This window comes from Oryctolagus cuniculus, chromosome 12, assembly GCF_051225735.1.
Source record: "Oryctolagus cuniculus isolate XC-2025 breed Fujian yellow rabbit chromosome 12, ASM5122573v1, whole genome shotgun sequence".
NCBI classification, from domain to species: Eukaryota; Metazoa; Chordata; class Mammalia; order Lagomorpha; family Leporidae; genus Oryctolagus; species Oryctolagus cuniculus.
In genome coordinates, this window is record NC_142878.1 from 66,076,280 (window position 1) to 66,099,926 (window position 23,647).

Consider the following 23,647-nt stretch of genomic DNA (forward strand, 5'->3'; position numbering starts at 1 on the left):
AGGACCCCGATTCGGTTTGCCTGATTGGTAGGGCTTGTAAGCACCTGTGGGCAACTCTAGCAAGCAGAGCAGAGTGTGTGCCGCGGGGCACCGAAGACAGGTGCGTATCAACGCCAAAAAATAAAAAGAAAGGGGGATCTGTGGGGGGCAACCCGGACTAGACTAAGTTACTGGAATTAAGACTTATTCTATGCATCTGCTCTCCCACAATATGGCGCTGGGAGAGGAGAAAACAGCTTCTACGCAGCTGCCTCTTGCCAACTTGAGTGATGACCTCCAGGAGCTGATCCTGCTCCTGATTGGAGGAGAGCAGCGTACTCGGTGTGTGGGCAGCCAAGTTGGGATTGGCGGAGGAGGACTATAAAGGAGGAGAGAGACAGCGTGCACCAGGATCATCTATCTGAAGGAACACCTGTGCAGCCCCCGAGAGAGCCGGCCGGCGGTGTGCCGCTCCCCTGCGGAAGTGGGGAAAGTGGCCAGGGGGAACCGCCCTTCCACGGAGGTGGAAGGGACGGTAGCCAACCCGGGAAGAACCAGCAGCAAACCCGGGGAGGGCCGAGCAGACGAAAGAACAGCGCAGGGTCCTGTGTCGTTCCTCCATGAAGAGGGGGAGCGACAATTAATGGCATCCTTTGTAATATAAAAATTTTTAATTGTAAATGATAAACAATATGCCTGAGCAGATGATCTGATTTTCCTAGTAGTGTCCATTTATTCTAAGGTTAAGTATGGAAAAGACCCTTAGTGATTTCCCTTCCAACTACCAGTGTCCTGCATTTTCATCCTCTTCCCAAAGAAAACATTGCTTCACTGTCTTGAGTGTTGTTACTCCTAGAATATTTTAAAGTCCTAAAACAATGACTTTTTCTTTTTAGACTCTAGGCACCAATGAAAGCTTATATAGAAACTCAAAACAAAACAAAACATAACTATCCAAGTTTGGCATGTTTTCCCTTTCTTTGGCACTTAGTCTGAAAATTACTAAGCTGAAAAGAAGCAAGCTCCATACAAGTGGAGAGTCGTGGCTCAGGAGCAGAAGGAAATCCCGCTGATTCTCTTCAGATTCAGAATCCAGGGTGAGAATTGAGAACGTGCTCACCCTCTAGAGGTGACTTTAATGCAGTCAAGTTTGAGAAAGATTACACTACCATATGATGCCCATATGGTAGCCACTACCCAATTAGGACTGTACATTTAATTAAAATGAATAAAATCAGTAATTCAGGTCCTCTACTAGCCACATTCCAAGCACTGAGTAGCCATGTGAAGATGGTGACTACTACCCTGCAATGCAAATGCAGAACTTTTCCGGGCAGTGTTGCTCCAGACAGCTGTCTGCACAATAAAGTGTGCATACACAAAGGGATGTACAGGTTCACTTGGAAGATACTTAAATATCTGTTTCTATTTCAAGTGGTCTTTTAATCTCCCTTCCTTGAGCTATGTTTTAAAAAATGTATTTACTAATTTTTATCTATTAGAGAGGGAGAGCTAGAGACAGAGAACTCCTATTTGCTGGTTCACTCCTCAAATGCCCACAATGCCAAGGGCAGGCCAAGCTGAAGCAGAAGCTGAGAACTCAGTACAGGTCTCCCATGTGGGTGGCAGGGACCCAGTTACTTCAGCCATCACCTGCTGTGTCTCAGGGCATACATTTCCTGGGAGCTGAAAATGGAAGCAGAACCAGGGCATGAACTCAGGCACTCCAGTACAGGATGTGAGTGCCCCAATCTGGGTCTTAACTGTCAGGCCAAATGCCCACCTCTGAGCTGTTTTTCATCATACTTAATGTATTAGCATGGTACTATATGAACACAAAAAAATATGTACTTATATTTGGTATGTATGCTTAAAAAACTATTTACAGATGGAATGCATGGTCAAAAACTTTGGACATCCATTTACACTAAACATCTGTGTCTTCTAAAAAATTTGCCTGAACTGATAAGCATAATTTTTTACTATAGCTTTTATCTAGTTATAAATTTTTATACTTCAAACCCAAATCCCCAAACATGAGAAGTCCCTTTTTTCTTTTTAAATATACACATATATTTTATTTCAAAAAGCACAAGAACATTATACAAGTTTTAAATTTACATTTTTGCAATAAAAGATATCAATATATGCATTATTTGTATAACTTCATCATGGATGGAATTTGAATCAGTGGTATAAACATGTTGCAGTCACTAAATATAGATCATCATCACAGTGAACCAAAATGCATAGTTGTTATGAAATGACAAATGACCACTAAAAGATGAACTCACAGCCCATACACCAACATAATAAATTAATTTTACAGATATGTTTTTCTTCACTGTATCATTAAAATTCTTGCCAGTCCCTCATTAAACATTTGAGAAACACAGTTTTGGGGCCATCCTGTTGAACTTGTTCCTTCATTTACTGTGCTAAAGAAAACAAAGTGACTTGGCTGTTTGTGAGTAAACTTCATAAGCATAATTGTTTGCAGTGATGAAGGCATACCACTGGTACATCTGAACATAATGAGAAATCCTTCGGGCTTGGGGCAGCGTTGAAACTTACGTTCATCTATAGTGTGGAGATCTGAATCAAGCCCAATAAGCAGAACTCAGTAAGAAGTGTGCTCTTTGGCAGCTAAGGTCTGGCTGGCCATCGCCAGGTAGTCCTTCTGGCAGCTTGAGAACTTAACTCCAGGATTTATGAAGTGAACATGAAACAACTTGAATGAAAGTTTATTTTGTTAAACTGGGGCCAATCAGGGCAGAAATCAGCATTTTCTGTTGTCTATTCTAGGTCAGACTTCCAAACAATCCATCAGATAAATTATATAAGAAACAAAGGAAAATGTTCAAATCATTTAAACTGGCAAATCTGACAAAGTGAATACTGAGTTTTCTGATCCTCACCTGTTGATTGTTACAAATTCATTACAGTTGTAGATATTTCCTGATATCTTCTGAATAGCAATTATTCAAGTAAAATTCATGATTGTGATTCCGATACTGGCTCCTGCCAAGCCCTTACCACAAAATTCACTTTTCTTTACATAAAAGTACCAAAAAAAAAAATACCTCGCCCCAAATGTGCATGAATCACTTAGCATATATATTTTTATTTGCTTGCCTTTGCTGAGCAAAAAGCAGTTAGCAAAACACTTCCACACATATAAGACAGTAGTAGCCAAAGTCAAAATAAGATACAGTCTTTGAATCTTTCAAACACCTGACATTACCCCAGAGAAAACAGAAGCTAAAATAGAGGGTTTCAATATATCTTCTGTCTTTTGTTTTGTATCACAAGTTCTTGATATAAAAAGTTAAAGCCCAAAACCAAGAAGTCTATGCACAGAGTCGGGAGACTTCGGTTATCTATAAACAAGATGGCTCAACCACAGGGCATTTATTATGGGATGCAGACTACTGATTACATGGCTTTTTAAAGTTGTTTGTACTAGTCATACAACCAGAATTTATGAGAAGGTTGCACACAGGGAACAAATCAAGGATTTGTCTTTTACAAAGACACAGAAGGTTGCAGAGTTGGCTTAAATCTGATAGTTTTAATTTACAATTGTCATGATCCATTCACTGGGAGAATTTTCTTACTCTCATTCTATAAATAGTTTCCATCAGAATCATATTAGGTTTCTACGAGTCAGATAGGGTAGTTCCATGATTAAGAGATAAGAAATATCACTGTAGAAACCTGCCTCTGGGAAATAGAAAGTGTAATTTCAGAATTTAACAAAGCTGTTTGTAGTCAGAGGTGTGGATTACAGGCTACTCTTCTCATCAGGAATGAGTAACGAAAGCAGTATCCTAGGTCCTCTTGGCGTCTACAGAAGAAAAATACTGTTTTACACTGGCTGAAATCACAATCTGTCCATATAGGAGTCAGCAGGTGGAAATTAGGGGTATTTCCTTAAAGCACAAATAATAGGTTTACATTTTTGAAGTCTTTCTCAAATGAACTGTAATGCATGATTTCTGCATTTCCTCTTCAGCTGCAAGGAAGACTATCACAGATATTAGACTCTTGTCAGTGATCCAGTGCCAGCTAGACTAAACTTGGGGGAAAAACCAACAAACACAAAATGGCAGAAAAGTTATCCAATACAACATTGTACACAATTTACTTGATGTGACTTCATTCATTAGGTGGATGAAATGAAATCGGACAGATTATGAAGGGGAATGAGCTTCCTGGAAATATTAGCAGAATCAGACACATGGCGTGAACAAGCATTTCTTTAGTGTTCTAGAACATAAAACAGATAATCTATGTCCTTCTTTCCCTTGAAGCATACATTTTCTAATTGAAAGCAATACTCCATTAAGGAATATTTTATTGATGTACGTGAATCTGGACATGGAGCAAAAAACCCTCCAATCCTTCCCCAGCCCTTGGAAAGGTCTCCGTAATTCTCAATCAGTCTTCCCACTGAAGTCATTCGTGATTGTCTTGAGGCAGAATTGGAGCTCACAGCAACTGCCAGTTGAATCCAAATAACATCTGATTAGTTTCCTGGCTCCTAGCAATCTCTTCTATAATGCAGTGTTGTTGCCAGACCAAATGGAGCTTCCGATATCGCTCATGAGATAAATGAAGAGGGTTGCCTCTCCTTTGGGGGAAAACAAAACAAAACAAAAACATGCAAATTTGAATCAAATAACTATCTTGGCCTTATTGTCGAAATTAGTTTGCATTCTTGACATGTTCCTAGAGCTGGGAAGAACCACTAAGAAAAGGTTTAAAAGGGGATAGTGTCCCTTCACCATTAGTCACTAAGAACTTGATAGGTTATATATTTAATGAGGCAGAAATTTACCCTATACTATTCAGAATTCAGGTCAAGTACACTATGGACACTATGAGATCTTATTTAAATGGCCAGTGCAGTTTATAACTTGAAGCAGCACTATTCTCTTTTAGCCTGAATGGGACTTCATTGGCTGTTTTGTTTTGTTTTTTTGGATCTTAAAATTTATCCAGCTTGGATTTATGATCTTTGCATACTGGAGGTTAGGTTTGAGGCCTAACACTTAGCCCTCAGATTATATTCCGCTACTCATAAATATTTGGTTATAACTGTTTTTATGATACAACAAACTTGCAGGTGATTAGCAAACATTTAAATAAAATAAAATCACTTCCATTCTAGGGTTGCAGTTTGCAACACTGTGTAACAGTTCATCAAAAATGACTAAATCTTGGCCATTGCCAACAATGAACAGTGAGATCACATTCTTTGAAGCATTCAAGTGTCTCAGTTGGTTGGAGAAAATATGAAATTGCCTAATTAATTTTACAATTCTGCTACTGTTTCTCTTTCTGGACCAACTCAAATTATCCTGTCATTAACTACTTTTTTTCCTCCCTAAACCTAAAGAAAGATCAAATGTGGTCACAACAAAAACAAATTTCTGTATGATCAGAGATCTCAGGCCCCATCTAGGGAGCCTGTTCATTCTCAACACCACCATAAAAGAACAAAATTTTAGTTACATGGAAAGAGAGACAGTTTATTGTCATGGGATCAAATCTTTATTTATATATACTTCAGGACAACTATTAAAGTGGTCTCCTCAATCTCATAAGCAATGAGTAGAACCCCAACTGGATTATGGCACAAAAAGTTAAGAAGTATAGATATTTTGTTAATGCTCAGAAGTCATTAAGCCTCATATAGCTGGCTAATAAAAGCTTTCAGTTATTGTAATGGAAATTATGAACGTCTACTCCAAACCAAACTCTCTCACTGGACACCACAAATTCTTTTGTATATCAGTGTCAAATCTTCTAATTCTGAAGAAAGATTGATTAATATAAAACATTCAAACATTAGGATGTTGTCTTTAAAGTTTTGGAGAAGTATTATTTTTTTTTTTATTTTTTTATTTTTGACAGGCAGAGTGGACAGTGAGAGAGAGAGACAGAGAGAAAGGTCTTCCTTTGCCGTTGGTTCACCCTCCAATGGCCGCCGCTGCAGCCGGCGCACCGCGCTGATCCGATGGCAGGATCCAGGATCCAGGTGCTTTTCCTGGTCTCCCATGGGGTGCAGGGCCCAAGCACCTGGGCCATCCTCCACTGCACTCCCTGGCCATAGCAGAGAGCTGGCCTGGAAGAGGGGCAACCGGGACAGAATCCGGCGCCCCGACCGGGACTAGAACCCGGTGTGCCGGCGCCGCAAGGTGGAGGATTAGCCTATTGAGCCACGGCGCCGGCCGGAAGAAGTATTATTTTTAAAATTTAGAGGCAGGCAGTTTTTGGCAATTGTGTTACATTTAGGATAGTATCATATTTAATATTTTCAATTTGCAGTTATTTAAAAATACCATTCCACATTTAGCATTAGCTTCTGCATTTAAAGAACTGTAACCATTCACATACAATACCATGACTAAAACCTATAAATATATAAAAGAAAACTGGTAGAAACTTCCTATTAAAAGAAAATCTTACTTTAGGCCAGGGTCTGTTTCTCCATATTCATCCAAGTAAGGGGCTGGATAGGCACAGCCTCTGGCTTTACCTTCAACCAGGACCACTCTGCATTCTCTGATTCTGAAGGGCAAAACAATCAAAAGGAAATACAATTTTTTAAAAAGTTATTATTTTTCTTGAAAGGCAGAACAAGAGAGAGAGAAAGAGTGAGAGGGAAAGGGAGAGAGAGAGAGACAGCCACCTTCCATCCACTAACCCACTAGTTCACTGCCCAAATGCCTGCCACAGCTGGAGCTGGGCCAGGCTGATGACCAGGAGTCAGGAACTCCATCTGGATCTCCCATGTGGGTGGCAGGGACCCAAGCACTGGAGCCATCATCTGCTGCCTCCCAGGGTATGTATTAACAGAAAGCTAGACTTTAAACTGAGATGGGACTCAATATCAGGCACTCCAATACGGGATGTGGAGTCCTAAGCAGTAACTTAACCTGTTGCACCAGGAAATATGATTAAATGCATATGTGCGTATGATAAGCACTGCATCACAGTTAACATATAGAAAAGCCAAGGCCATTATCTGTTAGGAAATCAGTACAGAGATAATATAAACAGGGACAAATAAACTAAACTGAGTTTTGTCTAAAAAAAGGGAGCAAACATTGTTATCTTTTCTTGAGTCAAGAAGCAAAGATCAGCGGATTTGGGAAAGGCAATCAGCAATATTGACTCACTTAAGGAAGATGCAGACTCCTGCTCCACAGTGAAGTGCATGATAAATGCAAGCTCCAACCTCTTCCCCATTCACGATTTCTTGGCAGCAAATGTTCTGAGAACACAGTATGGCCCCACAGAAAAGACAGAGGACTGGGTGCTTTCGTTCATCATCTGCAGACCGTGGGCACCTCAAAAGGGAAAGAGACATTCAGAATGAGGGAAAAACAAAGCACCATATATCCAATGAGCAATGAAGCATGTTTTCATTACTTGCTCCTCTCCAGCAAATAAAACTCTTAAAACAATGAAACATTTAATAATTCTTCTTTAGTACTTCTCCCTAAGGATATAACAAAAAATTGATTTGTCCACAGTAAGAAAATCTATTAGTAAATATATGGTGTCCTGATAGTTCTTACAAAGTCTGACTATTAGATATGCCTTAAGATTGAGACGTGTTTATGGAATCCTTTTTTGAAAAAAAAAAAATTTATTTGAGAGACAGAGCAGGAGAAATAGGACAGACTGACAGGAGCTCTATTAAGTTCATTCCCCAGACACCTGCAATGGCTGGGTGTGGGTCAGGACAAAATTGGGAGCCAGGAACCCAATCCAGGTCTCCCATACAGGTAGCAGGAATAAAATCACCTAAGCCATCACCTGTTGTCTCTCAAGGTGCACATCAACAGGAATCTGGAATTGGTAGCAGAACTGAACTTGAACCTAGGTATTCCAGTATGGGATATGGCCTTCTCGAGTATTGCTTTAACTGGTGCACCAAATGCCCACCTCTATCAGGTTTTTGTGTTAGCAATGTAGTCCTAAGAGTAGGAGAATCAGTGAATTTAGAGGCAGTTTCAATCTTTGAAATTATCTAGCTATTTAAATAAAAAATAGATATTTATTTATTTTAAAGGCAGAATGAGAGAGATGGAGTATCAGAGAGAGATCTTCCATCCACTGGTTCACTCATCAAATGGCCAAAACAGCTCTGCCAAGTCAGGTTGAAGCCAGGAACCAGGAACTCCATTCGGGTCTCCCACATGGGTAGCAGGGGCCCAAGCACTTGGGCTATCTTCTGCTGCTTTCCCAGGCTCATTAGTAGGAAGTTGGATTGGAAGTGGAGCAGCCAGGAATCAAAACAGCACACCGATATGAGATGCTGGCCTTGCAAGCAGCAGCTTTACCCTCTGTGCCACAATACCAGTCTCTAGTTGGCTAATTTTTTTAATGTTGAAAGGGAAAGTGATTCAACCATTGCTTTAATTGGCTGATTAGCAAGGGAACTTAAACATCCAGGTCAATTCAACCTGGTAACAGAATGGAGTGTGGGTTACTCAAGCCCCTGCTGGGCCAGTTAAACCCCCTGACTCCAGGGCTTAAAGCAATCAGTTACCAGTAGATAATTAATGAAGTCTTGAATAGGCTATAATTCTCAAACTGCTGAGATTCCTGTAATTACAAGTAACTACAATTTCATGTCACTATTATCAATCTGATTTATGATTAGTGATGTGATATCATCTGAGTGTACAGGATACATTAATACATCAAAAGAAGTTTTACTTTATAATTGTCAAAACCTGATGCATTATGATTCAAGTAAGAATATTTATACTCCAATGGCTGAAGCAGATATGAATGAAATTCCTCCATTCACTGATATCTCATAGGTAGTCACTGAATTTATGCTATTCAAATAACTTACATGACAATAGACCAAGGTAAGTGTAATAAAATAAATATTTTCAACTTTTTTTCTAAAGAATCATTTTATTTATTTCAAAGAGTTACAGAGAGAGGTAGAGCCAGAGATAGAGCTGAGCTGATCCGAAGCCAGGAGCCAGGAGCTTCTTCCAGGTCTCCCACATGGGTGCAGAGGCACAAGGACTTGGGCCATCCTCCACTGCTTTCCCATGCCATAGCAGAGAGCTGGATTGGAAGAGGAGCAGCCGGGACCCACGCTGGCGTCCATATGGAATGCCAGCACTGCAGGCTGGGGCTTTAACCCATTGTGCCAGAGCCAGCCCCAATATTTTCAACTTTATAGGACATTATTTTATCACATAAAGTCATGTTTAAGCTTATGCTCTTCTCTTGTAAAAGTAACAGGTGTTGTACATACAGTATTAGTAATGAATATTCTGTAACTTATTTGTGTCTCAACAGTCTTTACTATCATGTAGTTCCTTTTCCAGTTAAACTGATCAGTAAAAACAGTGTTAAAAAAAAAAAAAAAAACAAAATTTGAGGGGCTGGTGCTGTGGTGCAGTGGGTAAAGCCACCGCTTGCAGCACTGGCATCCCATATTGGTGCTGGTTCAAGTCCCAGCTGCCCCACTTTGGATCCAGCTCCCTGCTAATGTTCCTGGGAAAGCAGCAGAAGATGGCCCAAGTCCTTGCGCCCTTGCATCCACATGGGAGACCCAGAAGAAGCTCCTAGCTTTGGCTTGGCTCACCCCTGGCCATTGCAGAAATTTGGGGAGTGAACCAGTGATTGCAAGATCTCTCTTCTTCTCTTTGCCTCTGCCTCTTGTGGGCAGCCACAGGTAGTCACTCCCTTTGTTTACACTTTAAACATATGAATGGAGACTTCCCGGCACAGACAATTAGGCTAGGGGAGATTCCGGGAAGAGGCAGGAGGAACCAAAACCTTTCACAAGAGATGATACAAATAATCAGTCACACCTGTAACCTTCATTTATCACCTAAGTGTTTTTATTGTAACCTTAAGAGCCGTTTTGATATGTAAATCTTTTGTGCTCCTCCTTGTAAACAACTGGTCATGTTTAAATACTACTGCATTTATTCAATAAACGAGCCTTGATCAGGACTTGTCTTGGCTCCATTCTTTGCGTCCTTGTCCCCGCATTCCCACTCTCTGTTTCAGGAAGACCCAGTTCATTGTGCCGCAGGCCGGCACAGCCTCTCTCTAACTCTTTCAAATAAATAACTAAATTCTTTAAAAAAATTTTTTTGAGAGCCACTGCTTTTTTCTTAAAATCTGAGACCATTGCATTTTTTTTCTTAAAATCAAGGGATATTGGGGACAGCACTATGGTGCAGTGGGTAAAGCCACTGCTCACACTGCCTGCATCAATATGGGTACATGTTCAAGTCCCAGCCACCCCACTTCTGATCCAGCTCCCTGCTGATACACCTGGCAAAGCAGCAGAAGATAGCCCAAGCCCTTGGGCCCCTACAACCATGTGGGAGACCCAAAGAGGCTCCTGGCTCCTGGCTCCTGGCTTCAGACCAGCTCAGCTCTGGCTGTTGTGGCCATTTGGAGAGTGAACCAATAGATGAAAAATCTCTCTCTCTCTCTCTCCCCCTCCCTTCCTCCTTCCCTCTCTCCTTCCCTCTCCTCTCCCCCCTCTCTGTAACTCTGCCTTTCAAATAAAAATAAACTAAATCTTAAAAAAAATCACAGGATATTGAAGAACTAGAATGATCAGGACTGCCCCCCCCTTTTTAAGATTTAATTATTTGAAAGTCAGAGTTACAGGGGGAAGAGAGAGAGGGAGAAAGAGAATTGATTTTCCATCTGCTGGTTCACTCCCAAATTGCCACAACATTCAGGGCTGTGCCAGGCTGAAGTCAGGAGACTGGAACTCCATCTGGCAGGGCCACAAGTATTTGGGCCATCATCTATTGCTTTCCCAGGTACTTTAGCAGGGAGTGGGCTGGAACTGGAGCAACCAGGACTCTAACCATCACTCATATGGCATGCTGGAGTTCAGGCGGTTGCTTAGCCTGCTACCCCACAAGGCTGGCCCCATTTTTTTCAAATTTTTTATTTATTTGAAAGGCAGAGAGACAGAGGCAGAGGCAGAGTAAGGAGGAAGGGGAAGAGAACAGAGAGAGATGGCAAGCACTCTCCCATCTGATAGCCCACTCCCCAAATGCCAAGAACAGTCTGGCCACCAGAATTCCAAAACTCAATCTGGATCTTCCCCATGAGTGAGAGGGATCCCACCATTTGACCCATCACCTGCTGCCCCCCAGGGTGTTTGGGTATTTGCACCAGTAGGAAGTGCAAAGCAGGAGGAGAACTGATATTATATCAGTTGGTACAGTTCCAGCCATTCTGATATGGTACACAGGCATCTGCCTCTCAACCACTGCTCTATGCCTGCTCCCTAGATTTTTTTTTTATTTAATGAATGCATTTTTACATAGATACAACTTTAGGAATACAGTGTTTCTTTCCCTCATGCCCCCCACCGCGTTCCCTTCCCACCTCCCATTCCCTCTCCCATCTCCTTCATTATGGATCATTTAGTATGACTTTATATACAGAGGACCATCTCTATGCTAATCATAGACTTCAACAATTTGCCCCCACGCCCACACACAATATATAGAGTACAGTTTGGGGAGAGAATTTGCAGTCCATTCTCATATTGCAATTCAATAGGGACAGAGGTCCTACATGGGGAGCAAGTACACATTGACTACTGTTGTTCCTTTAACAATTAACACTCTTTTTTTATGATGTCAGTGATCACCCCAGGCTCTTGTCGTAAGCTGCCAGGGCTATGGAGGCCCTTTGTGACCACAGACTCCATCGGTATTTGGACACGGCCATAAGCAAAGTGGATGTTCTCCTCTTCCTTCAGAGAAGAGTGTCTCCTTCTTTGATGACCCTTCCTTTCCTCTGAGGTCTCGCAGAGATCCTCCATGTAGGGTGGTTGTTTTTTTTCCCCCCCGAGTCTTGTCTTTCCATGCCTGAGATGCTCTTGCAGGCCTTTCAGCCCAACCAGGAAGCCTTATGGGTTGATTCTGAGGTTAGAGTGTTATTTACTGTGAAAGTCATTCTAGGAGTCTCCTGTGTGGACTGTTTCCCATGTTGGTCCTTCCTTCCTTTTTAATTCTATTATTTTTACCGGGTATTTGATGTTATTTATGTCATCTCTTTTAAACTTAGACCAGTCTGTTGCCTTTAACAGTTAAGTTGATCTTTGTAACACTGAAGATGGTGTTTATACCACCGATTCTTATGGGTTTGGAGCCCCATGATTAGTTCTTAGGCTGTACCCTTAGAGGTGAGTCTATATGCTTGTGTGTATAACTATACTTTTTTTTTTTTTTTTAACAGTTTTAGACTACCTCCTCCATCCTAGATTGCTTTTGACTGATGTAGGAGGGAACATGATGCCAGAAAAGCCCAAGGGAGTATACTCTTCTCTCCAGGATCCAGACTGAAGCCTGAGTCACAATGCTATTACCCGTTCCGCTGTTACAAGTTTAAAGGGTTGCTATGTAAGATTTTTTTTTTTTTTTGAAAAGAGTTGTTGAGACTTAAAAATAAATAAACTGATGGTGGTGCAGGGAGATCCAGGAAGCAATCCCTCTAATAAAACAATCACTGAACTGACAGGAACTGTTTAAAGCAATGATTTTGGAACTCTTGAGTCTAGATGAACACTTGCTGCATTATGGGAGTGCGTGATAAAGGGGGGTCTGGCAAATTTCATGAATTTCAGCACTTTGTACGGCAGCTACCAGCCTCTGTCCCCGGCCCTCTGCAGGCAGCTATGGAGATAATGCCTTGTTTTCCTGGTGTGGCTTGTTTATGCCAGCATGGGCCACAGGGATCTTGTCCTCCAAAAACTGGGACTGTAAGTTTAGATTTGCTGGTGGTTCACTGAGGGTCTGGCAAGGATGTGAAAAAACAGGAGGCTTCACACAATGCTAGCAGGAATCTGAAATGGCACAGCCACTGTGGTCCCTCCAACTGTGAAACAAAATTATCCTGTGTCCCAGCAATTCCATGTTAGGCATATATCCAAAAGAAATGAAAACACACTTCCATGCAGAACTGTGCATCGGTGTTAATAGCTGCACGATTCATAACAGTCCGAAGGGGCTGACAGAATATAAAGGCTCATCAAGGGATAAAGGAACACACTGTGGGATAAACTTACAGTGGAGTATTATTTAGCCCAGAAAGGAAGAAAGTACTGATACACTACAATTTAGATAAACCACAAAATGAAATAAGTCAGATGTAAAACGTCACCTACTGTAGGATGCCTTTTATATATCCAGAAAAGGCAAATCCAGAGAGAAAGAAAGTAGATTATTAGTTATCAAGGGATAGGAGACAAAGAACATAGGGAAGGATTAGCGGTACAAGGTGCTTGGGATGACAAAAATGTTGTGAAACTAGAGAAAAATGGTTGTCACATAACATTTGTGAATTGACTAAATGTATACTTTATCATGATTAACTGTATGCTATGTATGTTTCACATCAATTTAAAGAAGAGATTGATAATCACTGCAATAGAGATGTTCAGTTATTGTCTTAGAAAAAGTTAACTAGTTGTAGTGTATGCAAATTGCAAGCTCAGAAAAAGATTTAAATATGTATATGTATACATATGTAGGTGTGCAAACACCCACCCACACATACATATACACACATACATTCTTTTCTTTCTCTTCTTACCTGAAATGAGAAGCTTGATTTAAGAGGCAGCTATAGTCATCAGGAAGCTCAATCAAGCTATTTCTTTTTCTAGGGTACCTAGAAATGTAATTTAAAAGGCAATTTTATGTATGAGTCAATAAGCCCAGATCAAAAATTGGCCAACATGATAGAAGAATATCTTAAAAATAAGCAAAGAATCCATAATTACAACCCAAACTAATTCCTACCATTGACTACATTAATTCCAAATTTCATAGGCTACAATTCCAAATTTTTCATTAGCTGGCTACTTCCCAAACTCAACACCCAGTATTTCCTAAGACTAAACTGCTCTGGCTGGATTTCCATACTGTCTAGAAAGGTAACATAAAGCAGTGGTTAAGAACTCAGCTTTTGAAATCAGACAAGTCAAACTAAAAATCTCAATTTTTCTGATACTCGAGAAATCTCTGAACATAAGCCTGCTATTTTTTCATATATATACTAGGGTTGAAATGTATTACATTCCAATTATGGGCACTCCATCAATGTACTAATAGGTTTTCATGGGGATAAAGAGAAAAACATCATATTAAATGAACTCATCAGTTGAAAGACTCACCCTGATTTAGGAAATGTTAAATGTGAGCAATACCATCAAGGAAACTCACAGGGCTGTTGGAGGCTAAATGAGACACTGAAGTGAAACATACTTAGAACTTGATACATGCTGGCAAATGTTATTATTCATTCTCACCATGCTAGATAAAATAAAAGCCTTATTTACATGTCCTCCAGAAGATTATCTGAGTAATATGGAATTCCTTCCTCACATTCCAATTAATTTAAATTCCAGAATTCTTCCTACATTCAGCTAAAAATGATTTCCTCTTACACTAGTTCTGCCTCATTAACAACTTTTTCCTCTTTAGATTTCTATTGATTTAATGATATATCCCATATATTATTATACTGTATGTTATAGTGTGTTAGGTCTCATGTTTATAACTATATTGCAAATTACCCATGACCAAAAGCTGTATTTGTTACCCAGAATATTTCAGTACCATGGAGGGGAAACAGCTACAAACCACACAATGACTTGAAATACAGGAAAAACTGTGAGACTCACAATACAAAAATATGTTCTCATATCTTACACTTTTCACTCCTCTCTATTCTGAGATCTTTCTTTCTTTTTTTTTTTTTTAAGATTTATTTTATTTATTTGAAAGGCAGAGTTACAGAGAAAGAGAGAGAGAGTCTTCCAACCGCTGTTCACTCCCCAGATGACTAGAACGCTGTAGCTGCATCAATGCGAAACCAGGAGCCAGGAGCTTCTTCTGGGTCTCCCATGCAGGTGCAGGGGCCCAAGAATTTGGGTCATCTTCTACTGCTTTCCCAGGATATAGCAGAGAGCTGGATCGGAAGTGGAGCAGCCAGGACTCGAACTGGCACCCATTTGGAATGCCAGCATTGCAGGCGGAGGCTTTACCTGCTGCACCATAGTGCTGGCCTCTAAGATCTTAATTTTCTTGGTGATGTGAATAATGCTAAGCACAAGAGTGGATCTATTACCACTAAATCAGTGAAGCTGGGTTATAGTAGAAAGCAGTCTATGGATTTCTGTAATATCTAGAAAGGTAATAAAGCAGTGAATGGAAATGAGTTTGAGGGGTGAGAGAAGATGAAAAAATAAAAAGGTACACTGTCTCATAATTTTTGTTTTATCCACAGAAACATGGTACTAGTGTTGGTATTTATAGCTGAGGGTCAACTTCTCTGCTTGTTTATTGATGCAGTTAAATTTGAATAAAAATAAGACATTGCATAACACAAACCAGGCCTGAGAGAGAATACAAAAAAGATGAACATGCAGCTCTTAACCTTGTGGAATTTACTGTTTAGTGATACAGAATTTACTGTTTAGTGATCTTAGATTATAATTAACACTGATATTCTAAAAAGCAAAAAGGTTAAGTTTTTTAAGGTAAGTTCAAGTGCCTGATAAAGTAGTAAAATTGTTACTGTATATTAAAAGGGTCCCAGGGTTCAAAAAGACCTAGTCGGGGCCGGTGCTGTGGTGCAACCGGTAAAGCCATCACCTGCAGTGCCACCAAACCATATGGGCACCAGTTCGAGTCCCTGCTGCTCCACTTCCAATCCAGCTCTCTGCTGTGGCCTGAGAAAGCAGTAGAAGATGGCCCAACTCCTTGGGCCCCTGTACTGTGTGGGAGACCTGGAAGAAGCTCCTGGATCCTGGCTCCTTGCTTTGGATCAGCTCAGCTCTAGCCATTGCAGTCCTTTGGGGAGTGAACCAGCAGATGAAAGACCTCTCTCTCTCTCTCTCCTCTCTCTGTGCAACTCTGACTTTCAAATAAATAAAATAATTAAAAAAAAAAAAACACAGAAAAGTTTCTGGGTAGTTTCTAGGCATACACATAGGAAGAGAAAGAAGGAGAGAGAGAGTTCTATTTATATCTATATCCTCAAAAGAAAAAAAGAGTTTCTAGAAATACTATAAACCACTACCCTCTGATTTTAATATACCAGCAGATCTTTTGTCTTCTAATGGGCAAGCACTAGCTTAGTGAAAATTCTCTTACGAGGAGCCGATGACTTCAAATAATTTAACAGACAAAAGACAGTCCATTCAAGAAAAACGAATAGCATGAAAAAAATTTGATTTCAGAGAAGGAGCTAGCAAGAGATCCAGTAAGCAATGCACTGAGAAAGAAGAAGGTAGTCTACAAAGCACCACTCAACCAACAACTTTAGGAACACACCATGTGGATGGGAGAAAAAGCATCAAGCAGTAAAACCAACCTGATCACAGTGCCTTTCTGCTTCAAACAGTTTAGTAAGGCAGGGTCTGCACACCACCTATATTTGGAGCCAAGAGAAAAAGCAAATGAATCATCACAACTTCAGCATAATATTTGTCAACAAGCCATTCTCTCCAGTTCTGTTCCTTTCTTCTGTGTTTTTCCTATATTTCTTTGATCTTAAACCTTGCCCCTTTCTTTCTCCTTGTAGTTTTTATTGGTTTTTTTTTTTTTTTTTTTTTTTGACAGGCAGAGTTATAGACAGTGAGAGAGAGAGACAGAGAGAAAGGTTTTCCTTCCATTGGTTCACTCCCCAAATGGCTGCCATGGCCAGTATGCGCCGATCCGAAGCCAGGAGCCAGGTGTTTCTTCCCAGTCTCCCTGTGGTTGCAGGAGCCCAAGCACTTGGGCCATCCTCCACTGCCCTCCCGGGCCACAGCAGAGAGCTGGACTGGAAGAAGAGCAACTGGGACTAGAACCCAGCGCCCACATGGGATGCCAGCGCCACAGGTGGAGGATTAACCAAGTGAGGTACGGTGCCGGCCCCTCTCCTTGTAGTTTTAAAAAATTATTTATGGGCCGGCGCCGCAGCTCACTAGGCTAATCCTCCGCCTTGCGGCACCGGCACACCGGCTTCTAGTCCCAGTCGGGGCGCCAGATTCTGTCCCGGTTGCCCCTCTTCCAGGCCAGCTCTTTGCTGTGGCCAGGGAGTGCAGTGGAGGATGGCCCAAGTCCTTGGGCCCTGCGTCCCATGGGAGACCAGGATAAGTACTTGGCTCATGCCATCAGACCAGCACGGTGCGCCGGCCGCAGCGCACCGGCTGCGGCGGCCATTGGAGGGTGAACCAACAGCAAAGGAAGACCTTTCTCTCTGTCTCTCTCTCTCTCACTGTCCACTCTGCCTGTCAAATAAAAAAAATTATTTATTATTTGAAAATCAGAATGACGGGTGGGAGGGGGAGATATCTTCCATCCGCTGGTTCACATGCCGAATAGCTGAAAACCAGGCACATTAGCAGAGAGCTGGATCAGAAGCAGAGCAGTTGAAATTTCTTGAACTGGCACTCCAATATGGGATGTCACAGGCAGTGGCTTAACCTGCTATGCCATGGTGCAAGCTCCCTCCCTGTATCTTTTTCCCTCTATTTTTTTAAAAAGAGTTTGTCAATCAAAGACTTACTAAAAAAACAGAAACCATTGTTAGTATTTCACAAAGAAGGATTTTTAAAAAGTCTATTATCTTATTTTTTTCTTTATTTAAAAATCAGAGTGACAGAGAGACAGAGATATCCCATCTACTGGTTCACTCCCCAAATGCCTGCTGGGTCAGGCCAAAGCCAAGAGTTTGGAACTCAATCCAGGTATCTCACAGGGGTGAAAGGCACCTAATTACTTGAGTTATCACCTGCTGCCTCCGAGGGTGCATATTAGCAGGAAGCTGGACCTAGGAGTGGAGCCAGGACTTGATCCTACACACTCTAATATGATATATGGGTATCCCAAGTGGTCTCTTAACCACTGCACCGAACACTTGCCTCTGAATTTTTAATACTATACTAAACTATAGTAGTAAGTCCAAAATTTAAGTAATCTAAGAATATAAAAATATAATTAGTACAACCTACTGTGATGGTGCTTATCAAAACCCATAATACTGATTTTTTTAAAACAATTCATTCTGATAATACTGGAACCCAGAATACCCATGAGAAATAAGGAGGCAAAGAAAAGAAGTTAACAGAAAAGGGGCCAGCGCTGTGGCATAATGGATAAAGCTACCAGGGTCGGTGCTGTGGCATAGCAGATAAAGCCACCGCCTGCAGTGCTGGCATCCCATATGGGCTCCAGTTCGAGTCCCGGCTACGCCACTTCTGATCCAGCTCTCTTATATAGCCTGGGAAAGCAGTAGAAGATGGCCCAAGCCCTTGGGCCCCTGCACCTGCATGGGAGACCCAGAAGAAGAACCTGGCTCCTGGCTTCAGATCAGTCCAGCTCTGGCCGTTGTGGCCAACTGGGGAGTGATGGAAACCTCCCCCCACCCTGCCTCCCCTCTCTGTGTATTAACTCTGACTTTCAAATAAATAAATACATCTAAAAAAAAAAAAAAACCAGAAAGGAAGAGTGACAGGAGACAGAGGCTGACGCAAGTCCTGATGGGGGCATGGAGGGAGAAAGACATTGATTAAAGAAAACAGAGGGGCTGCTGCCATGACACGCTAGGTTAATCCTCCACTTGCAGCGCCAGCATCCCATATGGGCGCCGATTCTAGTCCCGGTTGCTCCTCTTCCAGTCCAGCTCTCTGCTGTGGCCTGGGAAGACAGTGGAGGATGGCCCAAGTGCTTGGGCCCCTGCACGCACATGGGAGACCGGGAAGAAGCACCTGGCTCCTGGCTTCGGATTGGTGTAGCTCTGGCCATTGCGGCCACTCAGGGAGTAAACCAATGAAAGGAAGACTTTTCTTTCTCTCTCTCTCTCTCTCTCTCTCTCTCTCTCTCTCACTGTCTGTAACTCTACCTGTCAAATAAATAAATAAATCTTTAAAAAAAAAAAAAGAAAGAAAAATGAGGAAGAGAAAAAGCAAGCAGACTAAAGAAAATCATGAGGGAATAAAGTGAGAGTAGCACAGGGAGAAGTGATTATAGAACTGACAGAAAATGATGTAGGAAAACACAGGTAAGGAGGCTGGAGGTTAAGGAGGGTTGACACTGAATAGCAGAGCCAGTGAAAACAGGGAAATTTTTTTCTGAAAGACACACTTCCCTCTGGGAAAGTTAACTGACCTTTCAATGTCTTTCATCTGCCAAATAACTTTTCTTGTATCCTCAGTCACCTGACTGAGACGTACGCTGCCAAATGAGATGCAATTTGGGTTCTTTTGATACTGAACTATGACTTTATGTCTGCTAGCCACATCCCCTCTTCTCTACCTGACTTAAAACTTGGGCGAAACATCAGCCATAGGGAGAAAAGTAAAATGCACGTTAGTCATAGTGCAGCAAGCAGCAAATGCCTGCTGCTGCCAGTCTCCCCCCTCCTCAAGTGCGTGAATTACGATTCTTCTCTACTTTCGCCACCCCTTCCATCAATGCCAACCATCCTAAAAGCTTAGCAAACACTTTTAATTTAGAATTTACAAACAAAATAGTAGCCCAACAATGCCCCCATAGTACCTCTGAAGCAAGGGCCTTACGGTATCCCAATATTCCTGGAAAAGCAGGAACAAATTTGTGGGTAAAGACAGATAATTGCAGAGTGCATTGTATTCTCCTTCTGCAGAATCTGTAAGAGCAGAAAAATACATTTTATAAACACATTATTCTACCTGGTCGATCTGTCAGCAGAGATTCTTCATTGCTATGCTCATTTCTAAATGCTATATAGAGAAAGTATAGCTGGTACTTGATAAAATTGTGGGTGGCAAACAAGCCACAGAGATCCTTTTAGAACATAAGTCTGGGTGAGTCACTCTTCTGATGAGATGGCTCCAATGTCTAACTACCACACTTAGTGTAAAATGTGTAAAAATGGCTTAAGGGCCCCAAGTGAGCTGCCTCCTATTGCCTCCTAGATCTCATCTCTCGCTTTTCCTCTCCTGTTCATTAGGCATCAGCCATTCTCGTCTCTTTGCCTATGCCAAATTATGCTTTTGTGTTTATCTTTTCTTCTGCTTAAAAACACTCTTCCTTCAACTGTCTGCCTAGCATAACCTCATGCATGCAGCTATTTGTCCAATGTCTCCTTGCAGAGTAGTTTTCCATGACTACATCCCAAAGAGTTTGCCACTCTGCCCCAGTACACTCTATTCACATGCTCGGCTTTATTTCTTCTTGTCGTATTTATCACTGTTTGATATTATATTATACAAATTTATCTGTTCATTTGCATTTGTTATTGACATTCACTGCCAGAGTATAGGCATCTAGGAGATGAACAAACACATGAGTTTTGTGTATGTGCCAATATCAGATCTGTACTAGCAAATAGTTGGAAAGTAGCATCTTGTGTTTTTCTTCTTTCTTTTTTGATTTTCTCAGCATTGTATTTTGTATAGAATCAAGATAAACCTAGGTCAGATAAATCCAAGTGAACAGAGCTCAAGATAAAGAAGTTGATAGTAAAGGTGATCTGGTCATTTTATTCTCAAAAGACAAAAGAAGAATCTCTGAGGAATTTTGACGACTCTCCCAAAGTCATACAAACATTCTAATTTTTAGCCTTCTCTACTTAGCTCTAGACTTAGAGGCAAGTAAATAAGAAAGAAAATGACTCTATTGCTTAACTTTATGTAGCTTTGGTTGATTCCCACAGATCTTTCCCAGCAGCATTTTAATTCTTTAATGGTCATATGTTGAAATTTCAAATAACAGGGTATACCGTCAAGTCTACTTCCTACTTAAGCTAAATAATTTTCTTCTCTAGAGACAAACAATATTTCCAACCTCTTACTACCCTATCAGTCATATTCTGCAGGCAGGCATTTTATAAACTCAAGCACATAAACAACACAGAAGAGTAGGTCTTGCAGATTATGAGTTGCATCTGGTTTTGGCCTCACTAACCTATACCTGATCACTGGCACATGTTTGAAAGGAGCACAGACAAACTGGGTGGGAAATGAAGTAGTTTTGCCTACTCTAGTGTATGTTTTGGAGCTTGAAGGTTGAGAAAAACAATATCTCCATTTTATACTTTGTGACTTTATTTTCCTACTTACTGGTAAGCAGTTCTTCAGGTGGAGTTACCCCAAGTAAATAGTGGAAAAACAATGCAGCACAGCGTAGGTAGGGGGTGATGCCATTCTTCAAGGAGACCCACAAATACCAGCCAGGGATACCACACCCAGTGCAGCTGAGAGACATTAATTCCAGAACAGAACGGAATATGCATCAGTCTAAAACCCTAGATTTTAACACATCCTCTTTCAAAGTCACAGTTAACCAGTTACTCATTTAATTTTCAAACATACAAAATACTTAAATAGTTAATAACTTCACTTTAAATATTCTATTAAAAGTATTTATTTATGTGAGAGGCAGAGATACAGAGAGAGATAAAGATGCCTTTCATCCACTAACTCCCTAAATGCCCACAACAGGTGTGGCTAGGCCAGGTTGAAGCAAAGAGCCAAGAACTCAATCTGGTCTCCCACATGGGCAGCAGGGACACAATGACTCGAGTCACCACCTGCTGCCTCCCACGGTGTGCAACAGTAGGAAGTGGGAGTCAGGAACTGGGACCAGGAACTGAACTCAGGTTCTCTGATGTGAGATGCAGGTGTTCTAACTGGCATCTTAACCACTAGGCCAAATGCCCGCCCCCTCCTGTATACTTTAAATCATGTCTGGATGTTTTTAATACTTCATGTAATATAACCATTAAGTAACTAGTACTTAATACTGCATTGCTAGGGACTAATCACAAGACTATAAAGTTTGTACATATTCAATACAGATGCAATTTTTAAAAATATTTTTGACCTGTGACTGGCTGAATCTGAGGATGCAAAATCTAACAAGGATGGCCAAATGTAATCAGTTAAGTGAATCAAGCACACCAATTGCATGGGTGGCTGTAGAAGAACAACTCATTTTCTACTTTCTGCATTCTCGTAAATTTTAAATATTGCCATTTGTTAAAATTCCATCATCTTATGCCTGTGTTCTCATAGTTTAAAAAAAGTAAACAATGATGTATCAAACTTGTGTTAGTCTCATCAGCAAGTAGGTAGATTTTATTCCAACATACTATCTTTTATTTCAAGGTAAAATCACCAAAATCATTTTTATTTTCAATATAAGCCTATCTTGTGACAAAGTCACATACTAAAAGCCTTCAACTGATTTTAAAATCTGGAATTAAAATGGTTTATCTGGAGCGTCCTGCCAAGCAACTGACAGAAATGGAGTTATTAACACAATGCTACTGAAGCAGAGTAGACTAATGGACTATTACTCACCCACTTGTATACTGGGAAACCTCTGCAAAGAAAGACGAAGCAGATCGAGCCTCTTCACTGTCTTCCTGAACTTGAGTAAGGGGGAGGCCTGAAAAAGAAATCCGTAAGATGAATTTATGAATTTATTATTTAATTTACAAATTATACCATTTTCATGGTTCTACAATAATGCTGATTCAGAGTGGACTCTTTCCTTTGTTCTCAATTCTAAATAGTTGGCTCTGAATGTTAAAAACTTTATGTAAATTTTGTTTATCTGTATACTAGCTGGAGAGACCAATAAAGCAGAATCTACTAAATACGATGCTTAATAGTGACTTACTAAGTACAGATGTTTAAAATGTACTGCCCAGGGACTAGTGCTGTGGTGCAGCAGGTTAAGCCACTGCTTACAACGCCAGGATCCCACATATCGGAGTGCTCTGAGTTCCTAAGAGTCTTAGTCTAAAAGAGAAGCTTGTATGTCTACAAAGCGAAGTTATTCAGTCTTCACCTTCTGCATTCACCCTCCAGCTAAGAGCCCCATGAAAACAATCTTGTGAAGTTGTCTTCCTCCACTGACCTTTCCTTAAGGAGGACCATTCCAAATCTTTCTGTTACTCAGAGTAAGGTTCTGGGTAAGCCACTTAAGCTCTCCGAACTTCAGTTTTATTTTATCAAAATGGAGATTAAGGGTAGGCATTTGGCTTGGTAGTTAAGATTTCAGTTAAAATTCCCATATTCAATACTGCAGTACCTGTGTTCAATGTCTGGCTCCAGCTACATGCCAGTACAGACCTTAGGAGGCAGCAGATAACAGTCCAAATAGGTCCCTGCCACTTGAGTAGAAGATCTGGACTGAGTTCCTGGCTGCAGGCTCAGCTTTTGAGGCATTTGGGGAGTAAAACAGTGGATGGGCTATCTCTGTCTCTTGAATTATAATAAAAAATTGAGATAAAAATGCCTATTGTTGGAGCAGGCATTGTGGTACAGTGGCTTAGGATACCCATAACCCATATTAGAGTGCTTTTCAAGTCCTGGCTGCTCTGTGCTTCTGATACTGCTCCTTGCTCCACACAGCTTGATGGTCCGAGTACTTGGGTTCCTGCCACCCACACTGGAGTCCTGGATGGAATTCCTGGCTCCTGGTTTTAGTCTGGCCCAGCCACAGCTGTTGTGAGCATGTGGGGAGTGGATCAGTAGATGAAAGTGCTCTCTTTCCAAAACCATCCTTCTGTTCACCATCACTCTGCCCTCCAAATAAATACATAAATCTTTTTAAAAATGCCTACTTTGCAGTTTGCTGTGAGGGATGATTATAGC

The 23,647-nt window shown here is 41.1% G+C and overlaps 1 protein-coding gene across 7 annotated transcripts in view; it reads right to left on the reverse strand.

Annotated features, from left to right (window-relative positions):
• Window positions 1-2,027: 2,027 nt before the first annotated feature.
• Window positions 2,028-23,647, reverse strand: part of UBR1 (ubiquitin protein ligase E3 component n-recognin 1) — a 168,872-nt gene continuing 147,252 nt past the window's right edge. For all 7 annotated transcript variants that reach the window (XR_016218058.1, XR_016218057.1, XM_089310167.1 and 4 more), the window contains 8 exons: window positions 22,346-22,433; window positions 21,104-21,237; window positions 19,560-19,668; window positions 16,390-16,446; window positions 13,603-13,680; window positions 7,167-7,337; window positions 6,454-6,555; window positions 2,028-4,612 (listed from right to left, as the gene is read on the reverse strand). Coding sequence is in view for 5 of the 7 variants with exons in the window: in XM_089310167.1 (XP_089166293.1) it covers window positions 4,471-4,612; window positions 6,454-6,555; window positions 7,167-7,337; window positions 13,603-13,680; window positions 16,390-16,446; window positions 19,560-19,668; window positions 21,104-21,237; window positions 22,346-22,433 (881 nt within the window). In the remaining 2 variants the exon portion in view is untranslated. The remainder of the gene's footprint in view (window positions 4,613-6,453; window positions 6,556-7,166; window positions 7,338-13,602; window positions 13,681-16,389; window positions 16,447-19,559; window positions 19,669-21,103; window positions 21,238-22,345; window positions 22,434-23,647) is intronic.